Genomic DNA, 27,364 nt, shown 5'->3' with positions numbered 1-27,364 from the left:
ATAGAACTCATATATAAGTTCAAAATGTAGAGAAAACATGGAAAAATTACAGAACAATGAAAAAAGGGAAAAAGAAAAATAATAATAAAAGTATAGAATGATGACAAATATGATGACTAATTGGTCCTAACTGTTTTTCACAGAATCAGACACGAAAAAAATGAAACAATTTTTGCCTTTTTTCAAACTGTATAATTTTAAATGATCAAATACAGCGTTTGAAAAATATCGATTGAATAGTTTTTGAGTTTTCAAATTTAAATAAAAACCGTATTTTTATTTCTTAAGAACTATTCCAACGATTTTGTTTACATTTTGTGTTAAGTCTTTTAAAATTACAAAGAACGTAAAAATTCATTCACCTCACGATTTAATTTTCTTCGACCACCATTAAATAAAATGATTAAAATATTTTATCTTTGGAGGAACAAATTTGATAATTGTGCTCAAAAAACCTTTAATTCGGGTCAAAATTTTTCGAGTCATTCATCAAAATACACAGAAAGTGAAACTGTCATTAAGGGAGCAAACTTTCCTAACAGATCTATTGGAACTATATTTTTCAGATTGCCCTTTATTTTGATGCTCAAAAATCAAAATTTGTTGAAATGAAGTTTATATATCAGAGAAAGTACGTTTTTGTGTATGATTCCGTAAATAAATTTTTTGCATTAATTATCATATTTGAGGCCAATCCTTTAAACCATTCAGATTGGCAATTAGTTTGTGAAATTATTCATTAAGTAAAATTTATTTAGGGTGAGATTTGTTTTGTTGGTTTATTGCATGTTATTCTTGAAAAAAGGCATGTACCCAATAAAATGAAAATTTACTTCTTCTTTTTAAATACTGCAAATAATTATTTCCTCTTTACTTCTCTTGAAATAGCTATAACAGTACTTTCAGCAAAGGAATCAAATTCTATGCTATTAAAAAATAAAAATTGATGTTTTTAATTTTTAGCATAACTGAAAATACTATGCTTTAATGTTAACCGCTTTTGATTTATTTATAATAAAATTATCTACATTTATCCTAAATTTTTAAGACTTGTGTCCGAGATCACTTTAAAGTCTTTGTATATATTCAGTCATATTGCAATTGAGAAAACATTATTTTATGCATAAAATACCATATCATTAAAATTTAGAACAATTCAAAATTCAAGCAAAATAAGTAAACTAGTTTTATCCGATTTCATCCTTCTTTCGGTATCTTTCAAAATTTTTGGAACCGCAAAAACACAAATACATCTTTAAGTCCTCAATTTATTATTCGATATATCTTTAAGAAACAGTTTCAATTCCAAAACAATTAATTTGAACATACCGTTTCATTTCTATTACAATTATTTTCAAGAAACCGTTTCATTTCTATTACAATTATTTTAATGAAACGGTTTCATTTCTGATAAAATTACTTTTAAGAAATAGTTTAATTCTAATACAAATTTTCAATAAACCGTTTCATTACTAATAATATTATTTTGAAGGAACCACTTCATCTTTAATAAAATTTTTTAAGAAACAGTTTTATTTTTAATACAATTATTTTTAAGAAACCGTTTCATTTCAAAAACCATTGCTATTAAGAAAGCGTTTCAATTTCAATATTATTATTAAGAAACCATTTCATTTCCGATACCATAAATTTTAGGAAACCGTTTCATTTCAAATGCCATTATGTTAAAGAAATCCCTTCATTCCAAATACTAGTACATTCCTAATAAGTGTTTAAATAAACACTTTTGTTTCCTCTAAGAAACCGTGTGGAGGTTCTCTATCGTAAAAGAAGCCATTTCCAGCTGAACTATTAAATTTCTAGGAAATCGCAAATATCTTTCATTTTTTTTAAAAAAAAAAGAAGTTATATTTAAGGAAATCAAAAGACTACGTGATTTTGATTTTAAAGACAATTAGTTGTCAGTTGGTCATTGAAATTAGAGGTTTTTAATTAACTAAGAGTGATTAAATTATATCACTCTTATGGGCTAAGTAATTAGTATAATAATATAATTTTCTATACACTGGTCAAAGTATAATAATATAGTTTTCTATACACTAATCAAAGTATAATAATATAGTTTTCTGTACACTAAGAAAAAAATGATATGGACAAAGTTACCATAACATGGAGAAATTTATCATATTTCTGGCTCTATGATAACACCAAAAGGCCAGGTGATTATTTGCCGAAGCGCAATGATAATGATTTTGATAAAATTAGCAATAAAATATGGTTTTATAATCTGTGAAAAAATTTGGTAAATTTGATAAAATTTAGTAGTTTTATCATGATACTTTAAACCAAGCATAAAACTATTTATTTGGTTAAATTTACTTATCAGTTTTGCATTTTAACTGAATGTGCGGCATAAAGAAAACTAGTTTTAAAAACCAGAATTTCCAATAAACCGTTATCATTTGAATGGTTTAAATATTCAGGGAACTTTGGGGAGCATGCTGCAAATTATGCATTTTACTACCTGCACCTAATGCCCAAAGAATATTTCTCTCTGTTATAATATAAATTATCATTTATATTGATTATTGTTTCAGCTTAAAACCCTAAGTCGTAAAACTGTACTATTAATCCATAAAATCTAAAGGATTTCTTATTATAGCTAAGAAAGAAATTTTAAATTGGAAAACACCTTGTGACGAAATTTTTCTCTGTTCATGAAAGTTTTAAATGAGTTCATGTCCAATATTTTATTGTTTGATTAAAATGAATTTAATTAAAATCACTTGTCATAATTCGGGTCATTCAATTTCAGATCCGTATTGTTACTTGTTCTGAATCTGTCAACGAGAATTCGGAAACAAACCAATAAATATTTCTTCTTCTATTGATTAAATGAGTTTTAAAAAAAAAGACACGGAGCTTGAGGAAGTGCAAAAAATTGTGTTAGTAGCTAATAACTGTAAAAAATAGAAAAATAAATACATGAATGGCACTGAAGTATAAAAATAAGTCTTTCTTGTTGTTAAAAACAATTTTCATTAACTTTTCTGACCTCAAAAATAACTGTGAATATTATTCATATTAACTGGTGTAGTGGCAAACCTTTCAGAGGGTAAATGCCAATAATTCCAAAAATTTTTTATCGGTCATAACATGCAGATGTATTATAGAAACTTAAGTTTTTAACTGCATTTAGTTTAGATTTCACTAAATCATAAAAATTGTTTAAATTCTTTTGAATTTACTCAGTTATCTGGAACGGAAAATAGTAATTGGAGATGTGGCTCCTCAGACTGAGGCTTAGGTATTTCGTGTAAAGTATGTTTATTATAAAAATTGCTTAAATTCTTTTGAATTTACTCAGTTATCTGGAACGGAAAATAGTGATTGAAGATGTGACTCCTTAGACTGAGGCTTAGGTATTTCGCGTAAAGTATGTTTATTATAAAAATTGTTTAAATTCTTTTGAATTTACTCAGTTATCTGGAAAGGAAAATAGTGATTGGAGATGTGGCTCCTTAGAGAGTGGCTTAGGTATTTCGTGTAAAGTATGTTTATTATAAGAATTGTTTAAATTCTTTTGAATTTACTCAGTTATCTGGAACGGAAAATAGTGATTGGAGACGTGGCTCCTTAGAGAGTGACTTAGGCATTTCATGTAAATTATGTTTTCAGCAGTTTAGCAGTCGCATTAAGAAATGATACTGAACTTTTACCTTTTTATCAATTTTAAGGAAACATAAAATAATAACTGCAAATAAAAAAACTACTGAGCTAAACAAACTTTACGATAAATAAAAAAAAAATACAATTAATAAGAAACTGCATAACTGAAAAAGAGATGAGATTTTATCGATAAATTGTAGTGGAGGTACTCCGCTCTCAGGTATACCCCATTCACTACACTCTTAGTCGATTGATATGTATTAATAAAGAGCAAAAATCTCAATTTTCACTGCAATTTTTTAACTGTTGGAGCTTTTTTAATAAATCCTAAATTTTAGCTTCAGCTACAAAATTTAAATTTTTTTATTCTGCTTTAATTCGAAAAATTGTAATATAAAAACCACATGTAATATAAAACTAACTTATTATATCAATATCTGAATTTTATTCAAAATAAAGGTTTATATTAAAACTAGTTAATTCAGCGAGTATTCATTAATTTTTTTTTATATAAGGCTATAATTTAAAATATTTATCTAAAAATTTCTGCGCTGTTATTTCTTTAAATGTGCTAATATGTACTTCAATACATTTTGCATGAAAAATTTATTATTTATTTTTGCTTTTTTTTTTGTCAACATACTTCTGAAACTTCTCCATAAGCACACTGTCTATTTATTAGATAGCATTTTTTAGGTGAAAAAATACAACAGAATTGTATACCATTCTAACACTTAATTAAAACTCTAGAGCCCAGCTCATTGATCGGTATAGCTCAACCCAATTCAAGATCATGTTACAATGTAGGAAATCGCGAATAAATTATTCCATGTGTACAGTGCGTCAAAAAAATGGACCACCTTGAATATCTTTTGATCTAATGATTGTATCGTCACGTTCTAAAACTCAAACTTAATGGTGACCTCAAATATGCAAATTAATTAGTGCAGACGATATTTTAAGCTAACACAAAAACGTACTTTCTCTGAATAAACGGGGATGCCCTCTCTGGCCCAAAAGATAATTGTGTGCAAAGAATTTCCAATTCGCTGAGGAAGTTATCAAGATATGGTGAAATGCCCAAAAAGTAAAATTAACATTAGGGAGCAGTAAATAAGAGTAAAATTAACATTATATTAACATTTGAGGTCACCCTCTCGAACTATTAAGTTTGAGTCTTAGAGCGTGAAGATCCGATCGTTAGATCAAAAGTTATTTAAGTTTATCCGCTGTTTATTTTCCGCACTACATTTAAAAAAAAAAAGTATACTTAAAATTCATATTTATTTTCAATTAAGTTATTTTCAGTTAAGAAATGCCCATACTTCGTACTGAATCGAAGATACTCTACAACTTTGCAATTTCCTTTTCTCCTATATTGTATTGTTTTCGAGATATGAATGATAACTTTACTGTTTTCTAGCAGTTAGTGCTTTAAACGGTCTTATTGGATAGCACAAAGCTACTTTACTATACAGAAACACCAAATTTATAACTCTAAATGCAGTGTTTGAAAGTTTAAAGACTTTAGTTGGGCATCCTGTATATGAACTCGGACAACTTTTAAGCCTTTTGCACAGAATCCAGAAAATACATTAAAACCAATAAATAATAATAATGATAAAAATCCCGTTTATTAAAATATCAACTTAATTCAAAATAAATAAATAAATAAAATAAAATAAAAAATAAAAAAAAAGCATGGTGTCTTATCTAAAACTTGGGTAAAATTATTCTGAAAAAGTTTTTTTTTAATTAATTTTGCTTATTAAACTATTGTTTCCTTGCATATTTAATTATTGTTATTGTAAGTACTTGCTGATTTAGTTGTTATTTTTATTGCTTATTTAGTTAAATATTCGTCTTGTATAATATTCTCTTTATATCTACAGCTCGAAAAATATAAATTATTTCTTTTTTTAAGTATAAAAAATAGGTAAATATAGTATCTAAGACTTGCACTACATTTAGTAACGTGTGGAGGTTTTTCTAAATCTTATATTCCGTTTTTAGATCTTATGTAATTTTATCTTGTTATTTTTTCGTTATATTGTAAAAAACATCATATTCACCTCTTGCATTTCAAAAATTTTAAAATGTGTTAACACTTTTAGTTGTGTTAAAGGAATAAAACTAATGTTCTTGGTACAGTATAATTTGTTTCTACAATAAAAAACATAAATTCAATAAGAAAATAAGGAAAAAATAAAAGAAAGAAAAAGGAAAGAAAAATTTCCCACAGGTAAATAAAAAAGAGAAAATAGAATTGAAATGTAATTTAGTTCTTAATAAATAACTTGAAATGTATTGAAATTTCGCATTTTATTAGTATTTTAATGCCTTGCACACATGCTAATTCCCCTCTTACTAATTTGAATACATGATAGTATTATTAATTCATAGTAATTTATTCACCGTTTACAGTTCAAAATTATAAAATTTCGTTAAGTTTTTATGACATATAGAAAGAAAAAAATTCATATAAATAAATACAGACGCATGTTAATTTTTTTAGTTATAATAAATATCAGTTATAATAAATCTCAGGTTTGCACGATATATTTAATGATGTATGAAAATTTCTTCTTCAGATTCGTATATATTGTTTATAAATCGCATGCAATATTCTTGTTTTTTTTTCTTCAATTATTAAAAAAAAATGTTTATTCATTTACCTTAATTTTGAAAATTACGAAGGTGATGACAAAATTTCGATAATTTTTTCAATGGGAAAAACTATTCTTCATAAATAAAAATTTCTAAAAATTATATTATAGTAAATCGTAATATAGTAAATAATAATATAGTAAACAATAATATAGAAAATAATAATATAGTAAATAATAATACAGAAAATAATAATATAGTAAATAATGATCTAATAAATTATAGCAATTAATTATAGTTATAATAAAACTTTACTAACTGCAAACAAATCAAAAGTTGTAAAAAAAACCAAAATGTCGAAATAGAATTTAGTTATTATTAAATCGAATAAAATTCAAAAACTATATTAATGAATAAAAATAAAAATTGTTTGTATTTTAAAGCCTTGTAACACTATGCTAGTTTTCATAAATTCTTACTGTTTTTTTCCCATAAAAGGAAAAAGATTTCAAAATATAGTGCAGTACAAATTACTAAGACGGAATAGCCGTGGCGAATCAAACTTTGTAGCGTTGACGATAGTGAAACACCCTCATTTGATTCTTTTAATTTAATTTAAAATTAAAATAAATAAATGAATAAATAAAAAATACGTTGTAGTTTGAGAAACAAAAGAAAAACAAAAATTAAATTGAATTTACAAAAATATTATATTGCTTAGTGAGTTCTCTTTGAGACATATTTTGTTATTCATCAAAAAAAAAAACAAAAAAAAGAAGTTAAATTGTCAACTGACTTAAATTTCAAAAAAATTAATCTTTATGTTTTACAGTAGTTAATCTATAAAGAAAGAATTTTTGGTTTTTTTTATGGAATGTCTTCTTTTTTTTCATCACGAAATGTCTTTTTTTCTTGTTTTGAAACATGTTTTAAAATAAATAGTTTTTGCTTTATTTTTTTTNTTTTTTTTTTTTTATTTATTTTTTTTTTTTTTTATTCAAAGTGCTTTGGAGCTAACTAATATTAACTTAAATAAAGACGAGTCGAAAAGGAAAACCGTGCTGCCATCTAAGAATCATAAGACGAAATAAAAGTTACCCCAAGTCAAAAAAATTTTTTTTTCAAAATAAATCTTAATACTGTGAAACAATATGCAATTTTAAAAAAAAAATAATAATAATTTTTTAGTAAGAATCTTGTTATTAAATATTATACTTAATTGAAGTAAGAATTTCTTTCTATTAGTTTAATTATTGAACCGATTGACAAATAAATATACAACACAAGTTGTGTAATTCCTTAAGATAATGTTTTGATTTTTCAAAAATGAAACACTTGTATTTATTTGTGTCCTTGTATTTATTGCGATTGTTTATAAATGTAATGAGATAATTACACAGCTTCGAGCTGCAAAGCGCTTTTGTGAGATGTCGTGTCGTCATTTTAAATTTTGATGTCGTGAAGAAAACCAATTCCCTGTACGAGTAAGTCCCATCGGATTAGTTCTTTCTTTCTTTCTTTTATTATTTTGTTCCTTTACTTGCTTTTATTTATTTTGTTCTTTACTTTTACTTTTCTTCGCAGAATTTTACATTGCAATTGCAGTCTTTAATGAAGATTATCTGTTTTCTCGCGAAGTCTTTGTTTTATTCTCGGATGAAATCGATAAAAAAATTTCAGACAGCTTAGTTGATGGATATTCTTTGTTTCTACTCAAAAAAATTTTCCTTCAAAATTTTCTTTTCCTCACAGAGGTATTACAGTTTTTTTTTAATGAAGTCTTTTCTTGGAAATTCTATAATTGATTAAAAATTGTATTATTATTAAGGTGAAAACAATTTTCGAGAAAATGTCGTAAAAATTTAATGATGAAATTGAATGAATAAATGGGCATTTTTAGAATTGTATTAAAAATTGCAGTATTATTAAGGTGAAAACAATTTTCGAGAAAATGTCGTAAAAATTTAATGATGAAATTGAATGAATAAATGGGCATTTTTGGAATTATAATAATAAAAAAATCGTGTTGTTCTCATCCCCATGACCAGCAGAGCTAGATCAGGTCCATGAGCTCGTTCACTCTGAGAAAGTCCAGCACCAACAGGGGTTAGCACCAACAGATAAAATGTGGTCGGGGGAGGCCTGGGCAGCAGAACACTTAGTACAGATTTAGAAATGTTTATTACCATCGATATAAGTCATTGATGACAGGTGTCCACGGAGGAAATGAGTAATGGCAGTATGTTCTTGTCTACTGCTGCCCCGAGCCAAGGAGCCCCCTGGACACCTACTCTGATACCATGAGTGTACCGGTGGGACCGTCCAAATGGCCATATTCTTTGCCTTACATTTGGAAAAATGTTCCAAGTAAGTAAGAGGAGCGACAGTCGTAATGGCCTTTTCAGCACCTGCTTTGGTCAAACTGTTAGCAAACAAAAATCTTTAAAGTATAATCATCCTCTATGCTTATGACCTGTATCGTTAGCATGTAACACACGCAAAGTATCCCGTAAACACTGGCCATAATGCATATTTTTGAGCAAGGCTCAGGGAATAGAGCGCTTGCCTTCCAATGAGGAGAACCGGGTTCGAATCCCAGCAATGTCTGGTCGATTTGAATTCCGCAAGCGACTTGCACCGACTACAGTGCTCACATAAAATATCCTCAGTGGTAGATGGATCATGGGTTAGAGTCCTCTTGCCGTCAGGCTAACCGAGAGAGGTTCTTGTTGTCTTCCTCTCCATGTAACATAAATGCTGGTTAATTTCATTAAAAAGTCCAAAAATATTTTTAGTCCATCAATCCCTTTTAGTGCCATCAAAAAATCCTCCGTCCTGCACGAAGGAAAATTTCGCCCAATATTTGATCTAGGGGCCAATATTTGATCTATTTGATTTGACCCTTAACAGGCAGAGGGTTGCGAATAGCAGAGGGGTGCCTGTTAAATCAAAGGGATGCAGAGGGCCCCACATATATAAAATAATTAAATGTTTTTTTTTAAATTTTTTTATCTATAAACTTGACCTTACCCCCCTGAATCTGGGATACTTTCTTGCAGAAGTTGAGTTTGGAGTCATTAGATAATTATTTTTTCCTTAAAAGAACGTAGATATAAGGAGCATGTTTCTTTCGATTTTTTCGATATGATATAAATGTGCAAAAATTGTGTGTAAAAGTTTTTCAATTCGCTTAAAAATTTCCCGAGATATAGCTAAATACTCAAAAAGTATGATCAACATTAAGGGGTTCAAACTTTGGAGCGAACTATTGGGACCATATTTCCCAGATTACGGCTCCTCAGTACATTTTTCTCTGTTCCTTTAATTGGAAGGTAATTTTCTTAAGATGTAAGTATAGGTGCGAGATATCCAGTAAGGATATGTCTCTAGTTAATCAGGATACACCCTTGACTTAAATTCATCTGTTTTTATCATTAACCAATCTGTTTTTTTTTTAAATTTATTTATTTTTTTATTATTATTTATTTATTTTTTTTTTATTATTATTAAAACAGTTGATGATGCTTAAAGGAATATTAAGATAACAAACAATTGAGTGTTTTTCTTCTACAAAATGAAGCTTCGTAACTATTTGAAATTGTTTAATTCACTCACAATCATCCATGAGTCATTCTTAACGAATATTTATAAATTATGAAATGAATATTTAAGCTTCGGCTTAGGCATTTTTGTAAATATTTCTAAATAATGATATAAGCGTTTAATTTCCACTTTTGACACGCATATGATATAATGCACGAAAAAAAAATATTTAAAAATACGACATTTTGTCTCTTTTTTATTCCGAAACATTCAACAGGATTTGACTCAAACTTTGTCTTTTCTAACTTAAAACTACATCGTTTAACATCTTGAGTCCCCAAGTTTAAATGAAGGAAGAAAATACATGTTTTGATCAAAATGACGAAGCTTAAAACAAAGGAACATATTTTATACTATAAACGTCATTGAACAGCCGACCCAATTTTGGGCTTACGACTACTAATGTTCAACTCCGTAGCCTTGTAATTTTGAACCCAATCCAGAAGACAAGGGAACTCCCGAGTCAGTAATTGGGAGAAATTGGCCTTTGTGGTGGACTTTATGATGGAACTAACTCGCAATTGCGTTACATTGAGAGGAAAACCAGGAAAACCTCCCATGGTTAGCTTAACTGCAAGGGAACTCATGCCGATGATCCGTCTACCACTGAGGATATTTTACGTCAGCACTGTGGTCGGTGCAAGCCGGGTGTGGGATTCGAATCCAGAAGCCATTGCTGGGATTTAAACCCAGTTCACCTATCGGATGTTGAACATTTTGTACCCTGAGTCACCACTGCTCAAAAATATGGATTAAGGTCGGTGTTTACGGAAAACCCAATGAATGTTATATGTTAAAGATACAGGTCATAAGCATAGAGGATGATTATACTTTAAAGATATTTATATTATTATAATTCCTAAAATATCCATTTACTCATTCACTTTCACGAAATTTTTAGTTCATTTAATTAATATTTTATTAAATTTTTATTTTATTTTGTTGAAATTCGATTTTTATAATTTATATGAATGTTATTAACATTTTGTCTGGAAATATTTGTGAATTTAAGAAGTATTGAGTTTATTATGAATGTAAATTTTTTTCTAAAAAAAACTAGCTTTCATGTTACTAGATATTACGCAATATTTCCCTAAATTTTTTTGTGTTACTTGATATCTAGTATTTTAAAAGAGTTTCGTTATTTTTATAAAAACTCAGGTATGAGTATAAATACAAAAAATAAGCAATTGGAAAAAAATTTTGCAAATTTTAAAATTTCAAAATTTTTTCTTTAAATTTTGTATATGAATTAGCATTAAAAATAAAGCTATGCTTAAAAAATCAATGCTGAAAAGTAAAATTAATCGAAGAAATGGTTTTTATACCACGCTTAAGGTATCATGATGAAAATTTGTAAGCTAATTTTACTATAATTCTTAAGAAAAGCGAAGTTTGACAGCAATTTTTAACCATATTTTTTCTAAGAAAAACGAAATTTGAAAACAATTTTTGCAATACTTTTTCAAATATGCGAAATTTGAATCCTTTATTTACTATACTTTTTATAAAAAAAATAAAGCTGGAAAGCTCTTTACTATATTTCTTTATTTAAAAAAAAAACGATATTTGCTAACAAAAACGGGGTAGAAATTATATACAGTATTATTGCAATTTCTTAATTAAAATGCTCATTCGGAAACATCATAGATGGTATGTGGTAAAAACAAAAACCTCTTAACCATTCATTAACAAAAAAAAAAAAAAGACTAAAAGAAATCGGAATATTTTACCAATTTTAATTCCTATTGATTGATTTTTCTTTTTATTAGTCACCACTTTTTACATTTCCAGACTCACATTTATTATAGAGAAGCAAAACTTTGAAGCTTTTTACTATATTTCTTATTGAAAAACAAAACCTGAAGGCTATTTACCATATTTCTTTCACGGAAAAACAAAATTTACAAGTTATTTTTTGCCATATTTTTTACAAAATAGCAAGATTTAAAAGCTATTTATACCATATTTTTTTACAAAAAGCAATATTTAGAAGGTATTTTTACATTTTTACAGAAAAGCAAATTTAAAAGTTATTTTTACCATATTTCTTATCGAAAGTGGTATCTATGTTTTGACGTTAGAATAAACAAATTCAAAGATATTTTTTATCTAAAATCTGATTGAACACATTTAAATAAACTTACCGGGACATAAAAATCTTCGACAGTTGCAACTCAAAAGATTTCTTAAAAGCTATTAGAATTGCAGACATACTTGATACGCATTTAGGATTCTTCATTAAAAAATTGAAACAAAGAGTCATTCCAACAAAGAAAGATTCAAAAAATTGTTTTGTCCCCTCACAACCTTACAAATTGATCGTGAAAAGGTGGTTACATTCAACAGTTACATTATAATTGTAAAGATGCGAGACTTTGTTGAAAATTTTCATAGAAATCTCATTTTGCATTGTTCACTACCCTTGCGTGTGATGGTTTTGTGAGCTTATTTCTTTTTTCCCTTACTAGCTTCCTTTAAACTTATAATAGAGTCTGAGTTTGTTAAAAAAGCGTTTGTGTTAAAACAATTGAGTACATTTACCGCCAAACTATTGCGTAAAAATTTCTTAATTGTTAGAAAAAAATAATGATTTATACCTTTTAAGTCTCAATTCTTTCCCACGCTTCTTTTATTGTTATGTTGATGAATCTCTGTGATGGAATGAATCCAATTTTAGCATATATGTAATGTGAGTCTGCCATGCGTGGAAAAAAAATATTGAATAATTTTGATGCTTTAAGTTTAAGAAATTGCTCTTAATGACTTTGTATTTCTATCTTGGAATAAAGTACACTAAAATTTTTGTAAAAATACTGAAAAAATACTAAGAATCTCTGTTAAATGATATTAGTTCTTGTTCAAACGCATATTACCGGCAAGTTTCTTACTAACTGAGTTACATTAAATACCGGATTTTTGCACTAAAAGGGCTTTTTTTAGATGTTTAAATGTCTTTTATTTCATAAGCAGCCTGTCGTAAGGTTTAGTGTATAAAGTCTTTGCCTGCCCCGACTTCTGCTGGGGTTCGATTCTTCGTGCAAAAAGCTGGGTATGTGATTGAATTGCACTTTATCTGGTCGTATCTAAGTGGTTTGGTTTCAACCCGAATGTAATGCCTCTGGTGGTTTCAGAACTGGAAGAGGCTTGATGTCTAAGAGCCGGAAGAAGCTTGATATCTAAAAGCCAAAAAGTGGCTTACAGAGTTTCAATTACTTTAATTCTGTAAAATTACCAATATTTTTCTGCAGCTTACATAACTTATTCTTTTCTTATCCGTTTCTTATTCTCTATAATTTCACACGAGACTCGTGATAAATGATTTCCGAAAGATTCTCATGTAAAAAATGTTTACCAGGGTGACAGGAAATAAGTTCAACATAAATACCTGATATGCTAAATACTTGTTAAAATATCGCAAACAACTTTCAAATTCATATAAAAATATGACTTCTCTGCAACCTTTTTACAGAAGAATATCAGAATTATCATCTTTGGCCATATAAATGGCTGTTTACGTGTCACAAAACTGTCTGCAATGGGCCGCAACTCAAATAGTGATACATTTTGATTTTTTTCTTTGCATAAGGAGTTTTTAGGAATGGCAAGTCTTGCGAGATTTAGTCTCCAAGATGAATCGAACGGAAACTCCATTGGATTCAAGTCTGGTGAATAAATTGGATATTCTTGTGCTGTAAAAAAAGTGAATAAAGATGTCTTGATGCCCTTCTTTGAGTGCATTTAGTTCTTCATGCTGGATCACTAGAATGGACGACACTACCGAACATGTTTGGATGTGAGCTCATATTAATAATGGTGGTAAATGAAAATATTTGATAATAAGCTTAATCAAAGTTATTTCTTATCACCCAGTAAACTTCTTGTTACCCAGTTAAAATTGTTATTGCACGCTTAATCATAATACTGTGCTCTGCAGCTTTAGTTAAGTGCAGATTTGAAGAATATTACAGAGGTTTAACTACATTATTGATCAATTCGAATAGTAAATTATGTATTTTCACAATCTGTTAAAATGCAGTATTTGGAAGGAACATTTCGAACATCTATTTCACAGCGCCATGTGTAAAGTAGGATTAATTTAACCTCCTAACGTTATCATTTACTATTCTATAAAACGATTAAACCGCTTTAAGAGAAATCGTGAAAAAAATTTCAATAATCAACCAAAAAAAAAATGAGAAGTTAGTTTTCAAATAGAGAGAGCATAACACAGTTCTAAACTTTAAGCTCGAACAACAATTAAGTTTGAATTTAATTCACTGCAAAGTCGGTGAAGTAAATTTATAATTCTGTCTAGTAACAAGGATTACAGTAATTTATTGCAAAAGTTATCTTTATAATTAAGAACCTTAAAAACTTGTTAATAACTTGTTATTATAACCTTTAAAACTTGTAATAATAAAGAACCTTAAAAACTTGTTCTTTTTTAGCAAAAAGGACCTATTTCGGACATTTATGCTTTCAACTGATCGAATGTATCGCTATTTTTTATTCTATTTTTTTAAGTGCTTACTAAATGTTTTTTTATTCTTCAAGTGCTTACTAAATAAGAGAAAAAAAATTAAATAAGAAGATTATATACGTGATAATATTCTCAGAAAATGGTATTACAAGGTAATTTATATTTTACTATTTGAAAGGTATTTAGAAAAAAACAATCTAGTGTTTTGATGTTTGTCCTAATGTAATAATTGAAGCAGTGCTATCATTTTAACTTAAAATAAATTAAAGTAAGTACTCTAAACTTACTTATTAACGTTTAAAATAGCTTTTCAAGTATTTTGAAGTATTTCCTCGTACTTTTATTAATTTTTTTGAACCAAAAATGTTATTTTCTATTTTAGAGACTCATTCAATAGCGTAAAGATGGCAATGCAGATAGTTTTTCGCATAAATCTGTTATTAAAGACCATCTGATGTTCTAAAATTGAATGAAAATGTTATTTTAGTGTTAATTGCTTTTTAAATCTAAAATTACCCTGCATAATATACCATATGTATCAATAAAATTCAAAATTAACTTTAGTTATTATTATTATTTTCTCCTTTTGAGATGTGCTCTGAAAAAAAAATTCTATTCTACAACCAATACTTGGAACAACTGTAAGCATTAATTCCTCTTTCACCATAGTCTTTGGAATTAACAACGCGATCAGTAAATGAAAGGCGTGGACTTAAGTTTTAAATTTTAAACAGCAAGAAGCTATCTGAAGCTTTCATAAGCATTTAAACTGCCCATTAAATGACCATTCTCCGATCTACCTCTTTCAATAATTAGTATTTTTTGATGGGTGAATAAAAAAATGGGAATAAATGCTATTCTTTAAAGAAGAAGAAAATATTAACCCCTTCTGGAAAGTGCAGCTAGTCTAGCATCACTAATCCAACAAAGGCTTTAAATCTCTAGAAATATGAAACTAATTGCTTTTAAGCATTTGGCAATCATTATTCTTTAATCAACAAAGAGCTGAAGTATGTCGCTTCACTTAGAATGTACAGTCTGAGGTAGCACTTGCTAAAGTCCGGTCTGATTAAAATTTTCAATTAAAATTTGCTGTTCCAGAAAGGGTTAAACGAGCAATATTTTTTTTCTCTTTCGTAACAAATATATGTTATCGATCTCGGAAAACAATGGAAAGTCTCAATATATTAAAATGGTAAAAATGAAAATTAGGTTTCCAAGTTTATTCTTAGAAACATTTCCTGAAGTTTTATATTCATATCCGCTTCGATTTTTAAAAAAAAATAATTAAAAGAATTTAAAACATATATTGCATTGTTGTACTTTTATCCATAACATCTTTAAATCGCTCGGTAAATATTACGAAATTGAGCTACCAATGATATTTTTTTAAAGATTATTTCAAGAAATTGAGAACTATTATTGTTGTTTTACTGTAAGTCTTCCATATAGTTTCCTACTTTATCTAAATATGGGGCAAAATATGAGTGCATGCATCACATTTCCCGTGGCAACTGAATAACACGGGGGAAGAATGGTTTATGTCCAAAAAAGCTGATTCGGAGAAGGAAAAAAAACGATTTTGAGCGCGAGAAAGAATTTTTCGAGAGCGAGAGAGAGATTGTAAAGGAAACTCTCGGGGATAACCTATTTTTTAAGTTACTGATTGTAAACTAAGTTTGAGTTTAGTTCATTTTAATTAAGTTTGAATTTGCGTTACTGATTTTGTAAATTATGTTTAACACTTTATTTTATTAAAAAGGAATAAGTTTGACTTTAAGTGAATGAAAATAGCTCTGTTATCTACAAAAATCTTCAAAAATCTCTCCAAGAGTCTTAAAATTAAACAAATATTAATCTATACTTTCGTCACAATTATACTGAAAACCAGAGATTCGGTCAAATGGGTCATTTTCAAAATTCAGAGCCATATGGAAATAGGGAAAAAAAAGTTAATATATGAACATACACTAACCTACAATACTGGAAAAAACACTTTCAGTTATCTGATATTTTTTCGAATTTCTCAAGAAATACTTAGAGGAATGTTTAATAATTTTAGAAGTATTTAGTTCATGCGATTTTTCACCCTTTACTATAAAGTTTAAAGCTTTCAGTAGTTTGCGAGACAGAAAATAAATTACTGAAGAAAACAAATATTTTTGGACACCATACGCCAGAAAGTCAACTACTTTGGCTGTTATTTGAAATAACTACATAAAATTATGTAAATCTAGCTTAAACATACGTAGAGATTTAAACATTTTTATTAAAAACTTATTTTTCTGTCTTATGTTTTTTGCAATAATTTTAAAAATATTCAGTTTTTAGAGCAATTTTAAATTAATTACAAAATTATTGTTTAAAATTTGAAAACAATTTGTTAAAAATTGCACAAGATATGAGTATGTAATGCGCATGAGCGGAAAAAATTTTAAATTATTTTTTAATAATTTTAAAGTGAATCGTATTTGGCAACTAACTAAAAAAAAATCTGATTTAAATATCTTGAAAACGGCAAAAGTTTCAAGCAATTTTCTAAGTAGTTTTTGTATTTAAGGTTCAAAATGAACAGGGGTTTTCCACATATTTAATTCTGTTCTTGCTGTCCAATCATTATCAAATAGTGTAATTTGCAATACTACATAATAAAATTTGTGGAAAACTCCTGACTATTGTGAGTTTTCCATTAAAAATACAAAAGCTTCTTAGGAAATCGCTTCATATTTTTTACTTTTTTAAGATATTTATATAATTTTTTTTCATTAAATGCAAAAAACGATTCACTATAAAATTATGAAAAAATAATTTGAAATTTTTTCCGTGTATGCGCAATACAAAAGAACTACTTTAAGCACTCATATCTTGAGTACTTTTTAACAAATTTTTATCACATTTTTAAAAAACAATATTTTTAAAGTTGTAGCAAAAAAAACATAAGACAAAAAAATTAGTTTTTATAAAAATTTCTATATTTAAATAAATATTTATGCTGGATTTACAAAATTTTATGCAATCATTGTAAATAACAACCAAAGTAATCGATACAAGTTACAAGGTTATTGCTTGATTTTCTGGCATAGGTTGTTCAAAAATACTTGTTTTCTTTCATAATTTATTGTCGGTCCCTTAAATAAATATCTGAAAGCTTTTAACTTTATTGCAAAGTATAAACTAAACTCATGAATTAAACACTTCTAAAATTAAAAAATAACAATTCCGGTAAAAACTAAATATTTCTTGAAAAATTTAAAAAATTTTAAAGACTGAACTCTTCCATTATTGTAGGATAGTACATATAATCACTTATAATTCTTTACTATTTGAATATCTTTTGTATAATTAATGCATTTTTAAAAATTAACTCTAATTTATACTTTTTTAACCAAGTTGGATAAAAATTGTGTTTGTTACCGGAATCCTGATTATTTTTACTTACTTAAGACAAAAGTACATCCGACGTACTTTTAGTATTATTAATAATATGTAAATTCAAATTTAAAAGAAAACCTTGTAAATAATGTCTTGCTTGTTACCTGACAGGATGACAGGCATAAATTGGACATTGTATTTCTAAAGAACATGACATTTAAATTAAAGCAATTCAAAAACTAAGCAATTCTAAAAATAAAAAAATAAAAATTAAATTATGTTACCTTCATAATGATAACCTCATCAGTTAAATAAAAAAATTATATTTATTTATTTATTTATTTTCTTAACTAATTATGATCACAGATAGTACAAAGTAAAAAATTAATTGTTTCTTAGTATATTCTTCACTCATAGAACTTTCAAAATTATTCTATATTATTATATTTCTTTATATTATTTATTATTATATTTCTTTATATTATTTATTATTATATTTCTTCTATGAGTTCTACATTTATTAATTAGTGCTGTCATACACAAAATCAAATTGTTTATTTAAAAAATTTAAATAAGTGTATGGTTAAACATGACAATTTTATAGAATTTAACCCATTAAAAAAAATTAAACTGTGGAAAATTTCTAAAACATTTTAAACTTTACATTTTGGACCATTTGTTTTCAATTTCCTATCAACTAATTTTATTTAAATAATGTTTTTTAATAATGTCTCATAGTTGTATATTGTTCCTTTCATAAAGGTATTCAATAACGGTCGCGCTACAAAAAAAATTCATGTTAAGTTTAAAATGCTTTCAAGAGAAAATATTTTTCAGGATGACGGAAAATGCCCCAACTTATAACACCAGTTATGACCAAATTATGACACCAAATTATGACGGAAAAAAGCAACTTACTCTCTTTTTTGTTACTTCATTGAATCTCTGATATTTAAGTAAATGTTAACAAATTAGAATTAAGAGCAACTTAAGAGCTAATCTACTAACAAAAAGCTTATTTAGAATTTTCCTCTACCAAACCCTTCAAAAACTAACTGCATTAAACAAAATTATTTAAATTGGTTTTATGTTTACTAAATTTAACTTTACGTTTTTTAGTACACATTAAAAGTCAACTTTACTACATTTCTGGAGTAATTACTCTAAAAGTATTTCAGATTACTTTATAATTTTTTTTTCTTTAAATTGTCATCTTTATGCATGTTGCAAACATTATTATGCGAGTTACAAACATAATTAATCATTTCTGTGAAGAAATTTAAATTAAAAATAAGATAACAACGAAAAAACTTCTATTTGGAAATGTATTCTTTAAATATTGGGTCAAATTTTCTCAATTAATAAATATTATTTTATGTCCAAACTTTGTTTCGCAGAAGTTCATTTTTAAAATGCAATTATTATTGCATTCCAAAGTAATAATAAAAGGAATTGTTATTTAGCATGCGAAATAGAGCAGCTAAGAGAATGTTTTTTTATAAATTTCTAAATTGATCTCTAATCAGAAGGGAAGTAGGTTCACCAGATATTAGTTAGTAGTGACCTACTTATGAGAATCGAATTATTCTTTGATAATGGTAGAAACATTTAAGTAAAATATATTTGGAGAAATCAGTATCAAGATACGCTGGACGTGTTTTGAGAACGTGTCAGGAGTTCAGGCATTTCACAACAGTTAAAATAAGAGTGAGAAAGCTCTATGCTTGACAGCTGATTAAAATGTTTAAAAGGGAATTCTAAAAATAAGTTTTTAAAATAATAGTTAACGCCAAAAATAGATGCATAAAAGTAACGCTTTTAAATAGCAGAAAAGAATACTATGTTAATTAAAATTAAAGAAAACCGTTTTTATTAAAGGGAGCATTAAAAATTAACTTCCATAACTAAATAAAATTCACTCCAAAACTAGAGGTTGAATAGTGACCCGTTTAACGATCGAAGAAAGAGTGATTTATTAAATAAAAATAAAAAGATTAGTTTTAGGGAAATTTAAATTAATAATTATTTTATTGAAGTTAATTTCTAACTAAAAAAATAACCATGCTTTTAACTATTGAAGAATGGGCGTTATATTAAATAATATTAAAACAAAATAGTTTTGTGTAAAATAATATTTAACTTCAAAGATAAATGTTAATTGTCGCCTCAAATAAATTTTAAAATTAAATTTGTATTGAGAAAATATATTTAGAAATAAACACTATAAATAAATTTTCAATATTGACGCGTTTAAATATCAGAGAAAGGATGCTACATTAAATTTAAGTAAAAAATAGTTTGATGAAAGAGATAATTCTTACTGAAGATATGTATCTTTTAAAAATATATTTTAAACTAGGATATTATTTTGTCACAAATACATGATTAGTTTTACATATTAGCCAATTTATTGAAATAAAAGACCTTTTTTTAAACAAGCCCAACTGAATTAAATGAATTAAATAAATCAAAAAATGAATTAAATAAATGTTTCCAGTGTTTTATGCTAAAATTAAATTGTTTTAAAATGTTAATCTGAAAGTGCGCAGTATTATTTAATATAATTAGGTAGATTAAATATTTAACGATTTTTAAAATTGATTATCATAAAAGTTTTTCCCTTCCGGCAAATTAACTTCGACTTTAAGAACCATTCCAAATGCTTTAATTTTTCCTTCATCATACGTTTTAATGTAATTGGGAGAGTTTCTTGCATCATTTTCCCTAAATAACTCCTAAGCGAATCTAAATAACCCCTAAGATCCTAATTTTTCTATGGATTTCCGGCTTTGCTGCTCATCTTGAAGAGTAAAATGATAAAAAAAAAAGTGTTAAGTTGACGCCTGGTACCTGCGTTTTTTTCCGATCCCCTTGTATATATGTATTAGGGGAACCAGAAAGTAATGTCGTTTCGGCGCATTAATTATTAGTTAGTCTTAAAAACCAATTCATTTTTTCCATCCAGTTTCGTTCCGGAATTGAAAGGTTGTTGCTAACGAGGGTGAATACATTATTGATTAAAAATTAAATCTTGATAACCGATATCAAATGTACCGAAACGACATTACTTTCCTGTCCCCCTAATATATATATAAATATTAAATAGTTGAGACACTGTAAAAATTTATGTGAGCAGATATTTGTGCATATTCGTACATCTTTTTTTTAAAAAAAAAACCTAACATAGTCTGAATTTAAAAAAAAGGGGAAAAAAAGAGAGAAAAAGTTGCGAAAAACTTTCTGTTAGCACAACGATTCCCAATTTTTTACGGCTTTGGAACTCTAAATGATCATTCTTTCGACGGAGCCTCACCTTTTGTAAGTAAAGTATATAAAGACAATTGTTTACTTATTAACTTATAAAAGACTGCTTTATCTTGAAAATTTTAAAGAAGAAAAATGGCATTTTCTCATCGTTTTATCATTAATAAACTGAAATTAGGTTTTATATCCGACAGTTGAATTCACAGTCCTAGAGCTGAATCTAGTCTGGATATGAATTTGCTTTTGGTGTGTAAAAATAAGCTGAAAATGAATGAATGAAATGGATTTAATTGACTACTTCAAAAAAGAACTAGTATAAACGTTGAAAATTACTGGTAAGGAAACATATTTCTTTATTAACAATCTGGCCATTTAATTTTGATTTGAAACGTGCGATGGGAAATACTAAAGTATAAATAATGTAATATTTTATAAACGCATATCCTTTTCATAGTTTACTCAATATATTATTTTCTGAAGAATAACTTATTTTTTCCAAAATAAAATTTGCTATTTCTTTTTTATTGGAATTTTACTTTTAATAATATTGCAAAAGCAGCCAAAATATTAAGTAAACAAGATTTTTTATTGGATCTAAATATAACGACAGTTTTCAAAAATGTTTTAAAAAAACTTATAAAAAGTGTCCTAACTCTTGGAATCCATTTAACCACGGAACCCTAGGGTTCCGCAGGGCACCATTTGGGAACCGCTGTATTAGTGTGATAATGCCTAAGTTAAATTTTTTCACAGTGGTGTTAGGTATAATAGGAATTAAATATCGGAAAATCAATTGAAGAACTACAAAAAAAAACTTGTTTAAAATCTTTTGTTCCATTTGAAAATTTAAAAACTTCGTAAAATTTCAATACAATGTGAAATTTATGAAAAGAAACATTCAAGTAAAAATGCATTAAATAGTCGAAAAAGCCGACTGATGAAAAATCGGTCTGAAGTAGAACCATAATCTGAGTACTTTGAATCTTAGTTCGGCCTAAATTATCTGCAACCTTAATTAGGTGTCTAACTGAGCAGTATTTCTGTTCAAGTTGAATTACTGTAGAGTTCGAAGAAAAGCATTCCATTTCGTAAAACAAAATTTAATTTAATAAAATTCAAATTGAGTTGTTATAATTCCTCGTTGTTGACAAATAAATAAACATTCTAGAAACTTTACTAAACTTAATCAGCATTACTCTTAATGTAACCTTTCGATTTTTTAATAGTTTTTCAAAAATGCTGACCGTACGATGTAAGCGACAAGCTTAGCGCATTGTTTCGGAATGCGATTGTTCACAAAGTTTCCGCATTGAGAAATCTACTATTTTTACAAAAAAAAATTTTAAATATTCAAAATATACATAATAAAGGATTGCAAAAATGTGTAACATTTTGCGTTATTTTTAAATGGCCAAAAAAAATTCCTTAAATGCGATTTTAAAATGTCCCCGTAACTCTTGAACCAAACTGATTTTCTCAATATAAAGGTAATTATTATACAAATCTAATTAAATTCTCAACTTTCTGTTCGGCTAAGATCAATGAAAACTATTTTCGAAAAATATTATGTTCTTTGATATCAAATTTACTTTTCTTTTGAAGAGTTCTGGTGAAAAACAACTTATGAAATGTAGTTGAGAAAATGCTTACATTCTCTTGGGAAAAAAATTAAAACTATAGATGAACCGTAAGATTAAGAAAAAATTTCATGCTATTGCGTAAAACAAACGTTTGGTTAAAACGTAATGTCTCTAACAAAAGGCCAGTAAACTTGTTGAAACTTTTTGCCTCTAACAAAATGCTAATAAACTTGTTGAAACCTAATGCCTTAATCACAAAATTTTTTCACAAACTCACAAACCAAAAGTCATTTAATAACAATCTGTCCGTTTCTTTTAAATAATAATTTTAATCGAAAATGAATTTCCCATCACTATTATAGGAAGCAACTTAACTAGAAATTCCATAATAATTCAAACTTGATGAATCGGAAGATATAGGATATGAAATAGAAGGAAAATCTAGATAAATGAAGATCAGAACTATGTGATGCCTACACTAGCACTAAATAAAGCAAAGATTGAATTTAGAAAAAAAATTAAAGCTGGTAGAAACCTAAATCTAGTGCATTTTCTCTATACTACCATTACTGATACTAAATGCACGTGTTTGTTTTTAATTATAAAAGAGGTTTATTTTTACGAGAATTTATTAATCACATTGTAATTTACTTCATGCAATAAAGGTATGCTTGTGTCCTCTCAATTTTTAAAAATTTTGGGGCAACTCTTTCGATTTATAAATTTCATTGAATTAAATATGTTTAAGTATTTATACTTAATGCCAATGAAAAAATATATCCACTTTTTTGTAGATTATTTTTGTTAAATTTAATTAAGTTGTGTATAGTTGTGGAAATCTTGAACGTGCGTGAAATTCTTGAACATTATTTTCTTGCTAGAGCTGTTTCTTTTCGCTGATTTCATTACGAAACGTTTTGAAAATAATTAATATAATCCAGAAAACAATTATACATTCCCCGTTTTTGAAAAACTAAGATTAACAAACATCTCATTTATATCTTTTTTAAGAACTTACTTTGGATTCTTTGGTCTATTTTTTCTGGAACAACCTCCTATGCAAGATTCGTCTTGCGATGAAAGACTGCCATTGTGGGCTTTTTCTAAGTCCATCTTTTCACAAGTTACTTTTAGTTTGGCAGAGATGGTATTTGGACCTCTGTGCAACCTAGAATCTGTAGTGGCCGCAGTGGCCGAAACTTTGGCTGAGTCGTGTCCAGCTATGACCAGAGATAGCCATCCACTATCTAACAGATGGGATGTGGTTGTCATGGCAACGTTGAATGGGAATCTGTAAAAGAAAAATGCTTGATGTAGAATGGTCATAACTTTTGTAACTCTAGGAGGTCTAATGGAATTCTTCCAGATGCAAAAGATTTGATGCGTGCGAGAAAGATATACTTATTTCTTATGATCATATCATAAAAATAATGTATAAATTAGTCTTTAGAAATTGTGATAATATTCCAGTACATCAATCATTATTTGTGAAGCTGATCTCGAGATTATGGGCTTAGTTTGCTTTTTATATGTAACTGCAGTTTGTTATTTTTATGTGCAAGTTTTGTACAAGTTCATGTAAATTGTTTTTTTTTTCCATTCGCAACACCTGTCAGTCCCTTATTCAAAATTCGTTCTGATTAAGTAAATGCATGTGACTTAAAATAACCAGTCATTGACTTTTTAATTGTAAAATATAAAATATTGTAATTCGTGGTCTCCTACGCCATAGTGTCCAACAAAAAAATATCTTTCTGAGTAGTAACTACTCAAAAAAGAAGAAAGAAAATCCATTCAATTCTACTGGATCAGTTTTCTGTTTCCCTGGGAAACAATTTGCTCTACACAACTTATAACGATGTGAAAATCACATAAAGATTGTACCCCCAGTATGGCATAGTTTAAATCGTTGCTTAGTTATAGAAACTCAGGTGATCTAACCAAATCACCAATTTTTAATTTAAAGGTACACTTTTTTGCAAGTGTTTATTTTCCTTCAGTTTGGATCACTTTTATCCCTTTACAGCTTTTAACGGGAACATTCAATTTCGATACGATATGCTCTGGTATCTAATTTATTGTTGATCCTGTATCTAAGTTTAGCATAAATTTTTCATCTCTCTTTTTTATTTTACCCTTATGTTGTACGGATTGTGGACTTTCTATGTATCCTGACACAAGTAATTGATACTCTTTATATTATTTTATAACCATCGTTGAACAGCCGACCCAATTTTTTGAGTGACGACTACCAATGTTCAACTCCGTAGTCTTGTAATTTTGAACCCAATCCAGAAGACAAGGGAACTCCTGGGTCGAGTATTGGGAGAAATTTGCCTTCGTGGAGGACTTTTTAGATGGAGCTAACCCGCATTTGCGTTACATGGAGAGGAAGACCACGAGAACCTCCCACGGTTAACCTGATGGCAAGGGGACTCCAACTCATGAACCGTCTACTACGGAGGATATTTCACTTCAGCACTGTGGTCGGTGCAAGCCGGATGCGGAATTCGTATCGACTGGGATTCGAACCCGGTTCGCCTCATTGGAAAGCGAACGCTCTTTCCCCTGAGTCATCGCGGCTCAAGTAATCGATACTTGTGATTCTTTCCAGCTTTATAGTTATAGCTGGATTATTGGTACAGGACTTTCCCCAGTGATACCTCTTTCGTAAGTCGATTTTTTTCGCAAAATTCACAAGGTCTGGACGGCAAATTTGCACCGTAAGTGTCGTCTGATTTTTATTATTTATATAATTACTTAAATCAAGTTTAACCTCCTTTTGCTTTTCTAGTCGTAAGGTACGCCATTAATAGGTATTTTATTTTTTTCTCTATCAGTGCAAATTTGGTCATATTTCTTTAGTTTATTTTTTAAACCATTTAAATTAGTTGACCCATAAAATATAGTTTTATTACCTACTGTATCGGTTATGCCATTAATGCAAAATTTCATTAAAGCTTGTTCATCAATTTTACTCTGATTTGCTATTTCTTTTAATTTCAAAATATATTCTGGCACAGATTCATGCATACGCTTTTTCCGATTTCTTAAAATTTCATAACTTTCAGCTGAGTTATAGTTAACAAGAAATTCATCGATTAATAATTCTTTCAATTGAGCAAGTGAATAAAGATTACGCTAGCTACGAAGAAGTATCAACGCATTTTCGCATAAACAACTTTTAGTGTATACAAATTTACGTAAAGGAGATAAATTAAACAATTTAGCCTGATCTTCAAACAATTCAAACTACAAATTAACGTTTGCATGTTTTTACCTTTAAAAAGTGGAACAACTGCTTCAAAATCTAAAAAAAAATCTACACTAAATTCAGCTTCACTTACATTTTGTGTTGCATTTAAATTACCTTTTTCTACATAGACATAAATTTCAGTATTATTAAAATTATTAGAAGTTTGTGTACTTTTAGAATTAGCAGAATCCGGCTTCCTATGAATTCCACAATTATTTTTAACACTAGATTGCCTAAAGAAGTTATTGTGACTGCTTTTTAATTTCAATTAGAAAAACAATGATGACACAATTTCTTAGATTTTTGCGACTTTTTGTACAAAGTATATTTTTTTTATTGTTAATATTCACTAATAACTTGTTTTATAACTAAAAATATGTAATATCAATAATATTAAAAATTAATTTTAAACAAATTTCTTTATGCATTAGTTATTCCTTCACAATGCAGTCATTTTAACTGCTTTTGAGCAATATAGGTATTTCAGTTTTTCTAGTGTTAATACCATTATGATTATCACCGATATCACTAATGATTTATTTATTCTTTCTTATTTTAATATGTAAATTTCTTCAAAAATTTCGTAAATAATTATACAATTAATAATAATGAAGAACTAAGTAACGCACAAATAATATGAGAATATTAATACTAATATACCTCAATCCTTTGTACCATTTTAGTTCATCATGTTTTAGACAATTCGCTTCTTAAAATTTATGAACTATTTCGAATGTGAAACCTGATGCGGATTATAATTTCAAGAAATATTTAATACATAATGTATCCAATGAAATACAAAGAAACAAATAAACTTCTTTTTAAAACTGAAAAATTTATCCTTTTAGAAGCAGAATAATTTTTTCGAAAAATAACTTACCCATTTAGAATAGTAAAATTATACGTGTATCCACAATATGTTAAAAAGAAATAACAATTCACAGAAAAATATGACGTGAAGTTATGCGAAAAAAAAATCAGCGAGAAATACTTTTTTTAATTACTGTTTCTAGAGTCTTCAATAAAGTGTTGAAATCACAAGAATCTAAGCAGTTGAAATTATCCAGATGACTTACTCGACGATTCTTAAAATGCGATGATCTTTTGACTCATATTTACTGTTTCATATCAAATTTTTCCATTCTTGTATATCGACATGAGCAACACGCTAAAGTATTTCAAATTTCTTTTTTCGTTGATTTGATGACTCACTTGCATTTTTTTCAATTTACTTCTTATGGGAGGGAATTACAAGGAATCTTCTGGCTTTTCATTACATCAGGAGGTACTTGAGAGAATATATAAGTTCAATAATCAATTTTCTTTTCTTATTTGAAGAAAACACAAGTCATTTACACAGACGAGGCACAAGTTGACTTCTTTTAAGCTTTATTCAGCATCTTATAATATATTCTTAAGAACTAGGTTTCCCTAAGGTATCTGATCACCTTTTTTCCGTGAAAATCAATCAAAATATCAATTTTTAGATTTTGATAATTTCACATAAAACAAACGTTTATCTTTCTAAATCCGTTTGAATTTTGTCTCCATGTACAGTAGAACTTAAGT

General features: G+C 27.7%; 1 protein-coding gene across 2 annotated transcripts in view; it reads right to left on the bottom strand.

The window, feature by feature from the left end:
* The window catches only part of LOC107451013 (proton channel OtopLc), a 95,993-nt gene that overhangs the window by 45,716 nt on the left and 22,913 nt on the right, over positions 1–27,364 (bottom strand). The window contains exon 2 of one of the 2 annotated variants that reach the window (XM_016066966.3): positions 23,558–23,830. In XM_016066966.3, coding sequence (XP_015922452.1) covers positions 23,558–23,811 — 254 coding nt within the window. In that variant the 5' untranslated portion in view covers positions 23,812–23,830. Of the gene's footprint in view, positions 1–11,987; positions 12,211–23,557; positions 23,831–27,364 lie in introns of those variants that run through there. The other variant, XM_071187244.1, reaches the window with a different exon arrangement.

The sequence above is a fragment of the Parasteatoda tepidariorum genome, chromosome X1 (genome assembly GCF_043381705.1).
Source record: "Parasteatoda tepidariorum isolate YZ-2023 chromosome X1, CAS_Ptep_4.0, whole genome shotgun sequence".
NCBI classification, from domain to species: Eukaryota; Metazoa; Arthropoda; class Arachnida; order Araneae; family Theridiidae; genus Parasteatoda; species Parasteatoda tepidariorum.
The sequence above is the reverse complement of the archived record's forward strand: the minus strand, read 5'-3'. Positions and strand labels throughout refer to the sequence as shown.